This window comes from Mandrillus leucophaeus, unplaced genomic scaffold, assembly GCF_000951045.1.
Source record: "Mandrillus leucophaeus isolate KB7577 unplaced genomic scaffold, Mleu.le_1.0 Scaffold208, whole genome shotgun sequence".
NCBI lineage: Eukaryota > Metazoa > Chordata > Mammalia > Primates > Cercopithecidae > Mandrillus > Mandrillus leucophaeus.
This window is the reverse complement of record NW_012102121.1, coordinates 3,209,753-3,219,073: the sequence shown is the minus strand read 5'-3', so window position 1 is coordinate 3,219,073 and position 9,321 is coordinate 3,209,753. Positions and strand designations below refer to the sequence as shown.

The window sequence follows — 9,321 nt, the reverse complement described above, 5'->3', positions numbered from 1 at the left end:
ATTTTGTATCCTGAGACTTTGCTGAAGTTGCTTATCAGCTTAAGGAGATTTTCGGCTGAGACAATGGGGTTTTCTAAATATACAATCATGTCATCTGGAAATGGAGACAATTTGACTTCCTCTCTTCCTATTTGAATACCAATGTGAAAATCCTCAAGAAAATACTGGCAAACAGAATCCAGCAGCACACCAAAAAGCTTATCCACCACGATCAAGTCGGCTTCATCCCTGGGATGCAAGGCTGGTTCTACACATGCAAATCAATAAATGTAATCCATCACATAAACAGAACCAATGACAAAAGCAAACCACATGATTATCTCAATGGATGCAGAAAAGGCCTTCAATAAAATTCAATACCCCTTCATGCCAAAAACTCTCAATAAATTAGGTACTGATGGAATGTATCTCAAAATAGTAAGAGCTATCTATGACAAACCCACAGCCAATATCATACTGAATGGGCAAAAGCTAGAAGCATTCCCTTTGAAAACTGGCACAAGACAAGGATGCCCTATCTCACTATTCCTATTCGACATAGTATTGGAAGTTCTGGCCAGGGCAATCAGGCAAGAGAAAGAAACAACAGGTCCTATTCTAAAGCAAACTCCAGGTCAGACTATGGAAACTCCTGAATCAAGAACCAGAGAACTATTCTGATTGTTGTAATACTCCCATGGACACAATCCTCATCATGCCTCTGGGGTATTGTCACACTCAACTCTTTGATATAGAAGTTGGCAATGTGGTCGGTGAAAATCCCACAAAATAAGATAGTTTTATTCTTCTACCAATTAAAGAGACATAGACATCATTATATAGCCATATAGAAACATGATGGCCCAGGGACACATACGTGGCTACATATCCAGATACAGAGAACTACCCGCACCTTCCTTCTCCTGCAGCCTAAACACTTACATCTAAATGTTCCATGGTCACATCACAGAGGGAACTACAGGATGGATGAAGCAGTTCACAGATGATGGTGTCTGCACCCTTGCAAAACAACATTATCCGATCTTCAGGTGTCCGCACTAAAGATAAGCAAATTAAGCAAAGTAACTATCAGTCTCTTATTATAACTTATCTGAGCCAATGAGGGATAATAGGAGGCTATTCCCCATGACACTGTTTCTCCCTTTAATGGAGGCTAAGTACTCAGTGAGTGGTCACACAGGATAAATGATGTGGTGAGGGCTGCTAAAAGTGAGAGAGGAACTTACAGAACCAGTTCTTCCATGGGTTCAGTGCTACCCATGGAAGAGTCTGATGTAGAATCACATTTAGTATCTCCAAGTCCCAGACCAAGGCTCATATCTAGTAATGCCATGGGTGAAAAATGACCTTCCTTTTTAGTATGAGGGGCTCAAACTAACTGAGAGAGACAGTATGAATTTTCCCTTACTGTCTGCTCCCACCTCTTATTCCATGTTCAGGCTTTATAAATTTATTCTTTGCCCTCACCGTGGCTTTGAGGGTGCTGACAAGCCACTGCTCAGGAACACTAGGGACTTAGTGTGGACTTAGCATATGGTAGCAAGCCCACATATGTATGTAAGAGAAAAGTTAAAGGATATGTGAGAAAATAGGGATGGCTGCATGTTTGTATTTGAGGCACATACCTATGAGAAGGTATGTGAGTGGGAGAAAGCATGTATGTGTAGATAAAAAAGAAAGGCAATGTGTGAATACGTATGAAGGACAAAGAAGGGGAGAAGGCCAACTAGGAAGGGCACCCACCAATAACAGACATCCTCTTGCGCACACTGTTGAAGTCCAAAATAGTCAGCAGTTGGTAGACTCTGGTTTTCCCCATTTCGACCAGTATGACTGTCTCAGACGTGCGGGAACGGAACACAAAGCCAAAGTTCCTGGCAGCAGTGACCAGGGCACCTTCATCTGGTGACTGAGCCTGGTACACCAGCATGCCTGACAGGAGAGAAGAGGGCAACCAGAGCCCACAGAGATGAGTAGCTGAAGTCCACCCAGAAGTGACACTATCTTCTAAGTGGTTTATATAAAGATAGAGCCCAGAAAGGGGCATGTTTCTTTAAAACTACCTGACAAGTCTGGCTCTACAAGGCCAGATTGCATAGAACATATCAGTGTTTTCTCCTTTCCTTTTTTTTATTTTTTATTTTTATTTTTTTGAGACAGGGTCTCATTCTGTCACCCAGGCTGGAGTGCAAGTGGTGTGATCACAGCTCACTGAAGACTCAACCTCCCAGGCTCAAGCAGTCCTCCCACCTTGCTCTCCCAAGGAGCTGTGACCACAGGTATGCACCACAACTGGCTTTTTTTTTTTTTTAAAGATGGGGTCTCCCTATGTTGCCCAGGCTGGTATCAAACTTCTGGGCTCAAGTGATCCTCCCTTCTCGGCATGCCAAAGTGCTGAGATTATGGGCATGAGCCACCACACCTGGCCTTCATTTCCATTATTTTCAACTTACTTTACAGAGGTATATGGAACATATAATGTATACAAACAAACTGAACAGGCAGTTATTCTTTGACTTTAGTGAGTAAAGATGGCTCAGGAAGCTTGTTAAAAATGCTAGTTCCTGGATCTCTCCCAAACTTAACTGAATCCATAATCACAAAATCTGGGAGGAGGGCCTAAGAAAATGAATTTTTAACAAATCTCCTGGGTGATTCTCATGCAGGTGGTCCTGCATAAGTACTCCTGAATAAGACTAACCACGCTTTTAAAAACACTGCTGTAAGAAAATAAGATTGATGATTTAGTAAACTATATATATATAGTTTATATATATAGAGAGAGATACATATACGCAAGTGTTGTCATCTTTGAAAGTCACCCTGGGAAGCTAAATGACTCACCTTATTGAATCAGTCTTTCAATCTGATATTCTTCAAGATATTTCTGCAACTCCTTTGTTAAAATATTGTCACAGCTTGAGGTATATTTTAGATTATTTTTCTTCTGAAGGTTGATTTGATTTTTAAAACAGTTATGCATCATTAGAGTCTTATGCTTGTGAATACGGTAGGTGGGGAATATAATTTTAGGTCAGATACAAGATATATCTACTGAACAATTGAGATTATTTTCTTGTGTGTTTCCTGCTCTGTTACTCGGGGCAGTAAACAAGGCCAAGGCCAAATATGTTCAAATAATAGCAGCTTGTTGGAATAGCAGCAGGTCAGAGAAGCATGCGGTGAACGTGACATTGGGTTTTTATCTCTGCTCTTCTTAGCTATAGGATTTTAGGCAAGTAACTTAAGCTCCCTTAGCATCAGTTTCCATTTTTCTGGTTCTGCCTACCTCAGAGGGCTGATGTGAAGACTATATGAGATAATACAAATGAAAGCAATTTGTAAAACTGTAAAGTGATATACAAATATAGGGTGTCACTACTGGTAGTGTTAAGAGTACATTGACTTTAAAGGATGTGATTCATTTGGTTGTCTAAATTATTATTATTATTTTTTTAATTTGAGATGGAGTCTCCCTCTGTTACCCAGGCTGGAGTGTAGTGGCACGATCTTGGCTCACTGCAACTTCCGCCTCTCGGGTTCAAGTGATTCTTCTGTCCTCAGCCTCCCAAGCAGCTAGGACTACAGGTGCGTGCAACCATGCCTGGCTAATTTTTGTATTTTTAGTAGAAACGGGGTTTCACCATATTGGCCAGGCTGGTCTTGAACTCCGGACCTTGTGATCTGCCCGCCTCAGGCTCCCAAAGTGCTGGGATTACAAGCGTGAGCCACTGCGCCTGTCCTGGTTATATAAATTCTTATTTGTTAAGGGAAAAAAGTCTTCTTAATTAATTAATTTATTTTTTGGGACAGGGTCTTGCTCTATCACCCACACTGAAGTGCACTGGCATGATCTTGGCTCACTGCAACTTCTGCTTCCAGGGCTCAGGTGATCTGCCCACCTCAGCCTCCTGAGTAGCTGGGACTACAGGTGCACACCACCATGCTTGACTAATCGTTTTTTTTTTTTTTTTTTTTTTTTACTTTTTGTAGAGACAGAGTTTCATTATGTTGCCCAGGCTGGTCTCGAATTCCTGGAGTCATACAATCCACCTGCTCAGCCTCCTGCTACTGGCATGAGCCACTGCACCCTGCCAAGTCTTAATTTATAATCAATTATTTCTCATTCATTGTTTCTAAAGAGGCTTGGATAAATTAATGGACGACATAGCCAGATCTGGTTACTAAAAAAACTAGGATAGTGGAGATATCTTCAAATTGTGAAGCAACAAGAGGATGACAACTCATCTTTTAGGAGGCCTTGTCAGAAATAGTGGGGCTGATCTGGAGGGCAGAACATCACAGAGCTTCAAGATCAGAAGTTCCCACGGCTATGCTTTCAGGGACCATTCTTTTTTCTTTTTCCTGCCACCCTCCTCAGGATAATTTTTTTTCCCTAGAGATAGGGTCTCTCTGCCACCCAAGCTGGAGTGCAGTGGCACGATCATAGCTCATTGCAACCTCAAACTCCTACCCTCAAGCCATCCTCCTGCCTTAGCCTCCCAAGTAAGTGGGATTACAGGCCTGCAGCACCATAGCTGGCTAATTTTTTTCTTTTTTTTTTTCTTTTCTTTTCATTTCTTTCTTTTTTTTTTTTTGTGACAGAGTCTCGCTGTATCGCCAGGCTGGAGTGCAATGTCACTATCTCGGCTCACTGCAACCTCCAACTCCCTGGTTTAAGCAATTCTCCTGGCGCAGCTCCCCGAGTAGCTGGGATTACAGGCATGCGCCACCACACCCAGCTAATTTTTGCATTTTTAGTAGAGACAGGGGTTTCACCATGTTGGTCAGGATGGTCTTGATCTCCTGACCTCATGATCCGCCCGCCTCGGCCTCCCAAAGTACTGGGATTATAGGCGTGAGTCACTGCGCCTGGCACCTGGCTAATTTTTTATTTATTTTAAATTTTTTTTTTTGTAGAGATAGGGGTGGACAGGGGGAATCTCACTTTGTTGTCCAGGCTAGTCTCAAACTCCTGGCTTCAAGCAATCCTCCTGCCTTGGCCTTCCAAAATGCTGGGATTATAAGCATGAGCCACTGCTCTCAGCCTCAGGGATCATTCTATAGTTAGTTACCAGAAAAGTTTCTCTGAAAATGTAGAGCACCATAAAAAATTAAAAGAAATGAAAATAATCTGAAGCTCCCCAGACAGCACCAAGTTTGGCTCCTACTGAATGAATGAATCTTCTTTTAAACCAAGAGTTTGTTTTCTACTTGAATACCTCTGGTATTAACAGGAGCTAACACTTATCTTGACTATCCATTCCATTGCCAGACAAAGCTACCTAATAGAAAGTTCTTTCTTAGATTAAGCCATTGCAAAGCATATCAAATCACCCCTACCTCCAGCCTAGACTCCATGACATATTCTCAGTCCATGAAGCTACCTTAGGCCTCTCCTCACCTTCTACTTTTTCTTCTGACATCACGGTATGACACAATGAGAGTGAGCGGAAAAACAAGTGCACCCAGTGATCTCCCTTTTTCACTGCTTCCACCAAAGTCTTGTCATAAAATGAAAACTTAGGATCAGCCAGTTTGTTGTAGGAGAAGTCAACCTTTTCTTTCTGGAACACATAAGCCAGAACAAACTTCTCAGCAGCAGCTTGATACTTTTCAGATCAATTTGGAGGCAGTTTCTGGAATGTGATGAGAACTCCTAGGAGGATGGCAAGGAAAAGCAAGATAAATGAAGGAGATCCTGTGCTGGTTTCTAAGGCCCCTGTAGCTCTGACCTGGATCATCTATTTATCGGGCCAGAAAACATCCTTCCTACAGGAGACAAGCTGGGCACTGCTCAGCAGACCCCTCTTGGACTCATTCACTCCAGCTATTCTGAATGGTTAATGGCTGTCTTCAAACTCTGCTCTTCTAGGTCCCAAATCTATGATAATCATACCTGAGGATAATCAAAACAGAGGGAGTAATTGCTCTGTATTTGTAGGTGGTGTCTGGAAAGAGCATTGTTTCTGGTTGTCCGTTGCCTGATTTTGGGAACTGAGTTTGGAGTAGAGTCCTACATACAGTGGTATCATTGTGTTACACTATTCCTCTCTGGCCCCACCAGAGTTAAAAGAAGGCTAGGGAAGAATATTGCAAGATAGAGCAAGGCCACATGACAAGGAAGCTTCAGTACGTGCTTGTTGTTCACAGACTATATTCCTGCTTGACTTGTCAGCATACCTGATTCTTCCTGCCTCTAACCCTCATGATCACTGACTTTGCTGCTTGTGTTCCTATTTCAGTCCTTCCTTCAATCTTGTGCATAGTCACTAACCATCTTCCTGGCTATGACCTTGGCTCCTTTAGCCATTGACTCTGATTCTCCATTTCAGCTAGGCTGCTTGTAGCCACCTTGGGCAAACACTTTTTTTCTGGCTCAGCTTGGCCCTAATACTTTCTTTCTCTTTTTCTTTCTTTTTTGTTGTTGTTGTTTTGTTGTTATTGTTGAAACAGAGTCTCAGTCACCCAGGCTGGAGTGCAGTGGTGCAATCTTGGCTCACCACAACCTCCACTTCCTGGGTTCAAGCAATTCTCGTGCCTCAGCCTCCCAAGTAGCTGGAATTACAGGCGTGTGCTACCATGCCCAACTAATTTTTGTATTTTTAGTACAGATGGAGTTTCACCACGTTGGCCAGGCTGGTCTCGAACTCCTGGCCTCAAGTGGTCCACCCACCTCAGCCCCCGCAAAGTGCTGGGATTACAGGCATTAGTCACTGCGCCCAGCTGGCCCTAAGATTTTCTTTTCTCCACTCTGGAGTACAATGTTATGAACACATTTCTCCAGCTCATACCAGAACTCTCAAGGATCTTTCTCCAGTTCTCTGTATATGTGGCGTTACTTGGGCTGGGCCCTACTATGTCAAGTACAGATACAATTTAGTTGCTTGGTGCTATGTTGGGAAAAAGGAAGTTTGTAGTGAGGTATATTGGCTCTTTTCTATATCTTACTTAGAGGGAGTTTGTCAGAGCAGCAAGGAGGTATGCTCAGGTCCAGAACCAAGCCCTAGACTTAGCCAACAATAGAGTTATAAGCTCGGGGAAGTTCATGGTTTCAGCAATTTAAGATGACCCATTATACAGCACATGTATCCTAAGGCTTTTCTAGAATTGAGACCTTACAGTGACACATTCTTTGAAACTAGAGGCTAGTGAGTAAGGAGAGACAAGGATGGAAAGGAAGGCATGAGCCAGATCCTGCATTACTATCTTATTACCAATAAGGTGTCATAGTGATTTTCCACCAGAAGTGATGTGGATTCCTGTCAGAGAAAGTCCTCTGGTAGCAGCATGAAGAATATATTGGAACTAGCAAGATGAGAAGCAGGGAGACCAGTTAGGAGACCACTTAGTGATTCACAAGATAAGATAAATGATGAAGTAGTGACAATAAATATTAAATTAAGGGGATGGATTTGAAAATATAGAGTTAGAATTGATAGGACATGGATATAAGGAGTAAAAGAGAAGAAGGGTTAGGAATAATTTTATATTCCCTAATTGGGCCCCTGGATAGACAGTGAGACCATTCACTGAGATAGAATACCCAGCAAGAGAAGATTTTTTGACAGACTGAATTGGAGATCCTGAAGACATACAGGTAGTAATGAAGGCAGGCAGTTGTACATATAGTTTTGAAGCTCAGGAAAGAGATATGAGCTAGTTTATGATCTCCCCTTTCAGATAAGTAATGTTTGAGAACAATGAACCCGTCTGGGTTCAGAACTGAGGCAGGACTGGCTGAGAGTTGCAGAACAGCATGATCTGAGAGGCAGCACTCATGGATAACTCTGAAATTGAAAGCAAGATAACCAGTCAAACAATGCTGAAAAGCAAGTCCAAGTAGTAGACAAAAGGACAGAAACTGAGGATGACACCTGAGAGGAAGTGGATTCAGAATGGAGGGTAGAAGGTAGCAACTGAGGAAACTCTTGAATTGTTGTGGTATAACTATAACATAGTTTTTAATAGGATGTCTTTAGCTTTGGCCATGGATGGGAGGGAGTTATTCAGGTTTCCTTGGTTACATGGATTTGGAGGTTATCAGTACATAGGTAGTAGTTAAAGCCATGTAAATATATAAGATTACATGAGTAGACTATACAGATGGAGAAGAGGTTAAATAATAGAGCCCTGAGGGAACATCAGCACCCAATGCAATGAGATGAGAAGAAGCAATCAGACGAGAAGGAAGAACAAGAAGAAACTGTTATTCAATGGAAGTCAAGGGACAAGAGAGTTTTAAGAAAAAGGGGAGTTTAAGAGTGCTAAAATCCACAGAGAAGTTGGGTCAGGATTTAATAACAAGGTAGTCATTCATGACCTTGGCTAGGATAGTTTCAGTGAATATGATAGGACAGAGTCTGAATACATAAAGCAGGCTGAAGAATGAATGAAAGGTGAGGAATTAGAGACTCCTATAATTGCCTGTTTACTTCTGTGACTCCTCCTCTAGGATGCCAACTCTGAAGGTAGGAATCAAGTCTATTTTGTTTTCCCTGAACGTTTTGTACTTACTCAGGGTCTGACATATGGTAGACACTCAATAAATATTTTGGACTGACCGATGGAGACAGATAATGGCTAGAGGGGAATGGAAGAACAAGGTAAGATTATAAGTATTTTTAAAAATAGAATACAAAAAAATATTAAAAATGTATTGTTAGTGGTTACTTCTGGTTAACAAGCTGTGGCTTTTAAAAGCCCATTTATTTCATTTAAAATTATTATTATTATTTTGAGACAGAGTCTCACTGTGTTTGAGACAGAGTCACTGCAGAGCAGTGGTGCACTCTCAGCTCACTGCAGCCTCCGCCTCCCAGGTTCAGGTGATGATTGTGCCTCAGCCTCCTAAGTAGCTAGGATTACAGGCATGGCCACCATACCCAGCTAATCTTTGTATTTTTAGTAGAGAAGGGGTTTCACCATGTTAGCCAGGCTGGTCTCAAACTCCTGGCCTCAAGTGATCTGCCCACCTTGGCCTCCCAAAGTGCTGGGATTATAGGCATGAACCACCATGCCTGGCCTAATACTCTTTTTTTTAAGAACAGTTTTAGGTTTACAAAAAAACTAAGCAAAGTACAGAGAGTTCCTGCATACTCCCTCTCTCACCTCCACCCTCCAGTTTTCCCTATCAACATGTTGCATTATTGTGGTACATTTGTTACAACTGATGAACCAATATTGCTACATATTATAAACTGATGGCCATAGTTTGCAGCATCTTTGACTCTGTGTTGTGTTTCATGGGTTTGACAAGCACACAATGTCATGAATCCACCATGACAACATCATACAGAATAGTTGCACTGCCCCAAACAT

At 42.0% G+C, this 9,321-nt stretch overlaps 1 protein-coding gene across 1 annotated transcript in view; it reads right to left on the bottom strand.

Annotated features, from left to right (window-relative positions):
- Positions 1-9,321, bottom strand: part of LOC105539700 (phospholipid-transporting ATPase FetA-like) — a 113,340-nt gene that overhangs the window by 21,866 nt on the left and 82,153 nt on the right. Inside the window, exons 15-17 of the mRNA XM_011980109.1 lie at positions 5,405-5,567; positions 1,744-1,932; positions 922-1,037 (exon numbers count right to left, since the gene is read on the bottom strand). Coding sequence (XP_011835499.1) covers positions 922-1,037; positions 1,744-1,932; positions 5,405-5,567 — 468 coding nt within the window. The remainder of the gene's footprint in view (positions 1-921; positions 1,038-1,743; positions 1,933-5,404; positions 5,568-9,321) is intronic.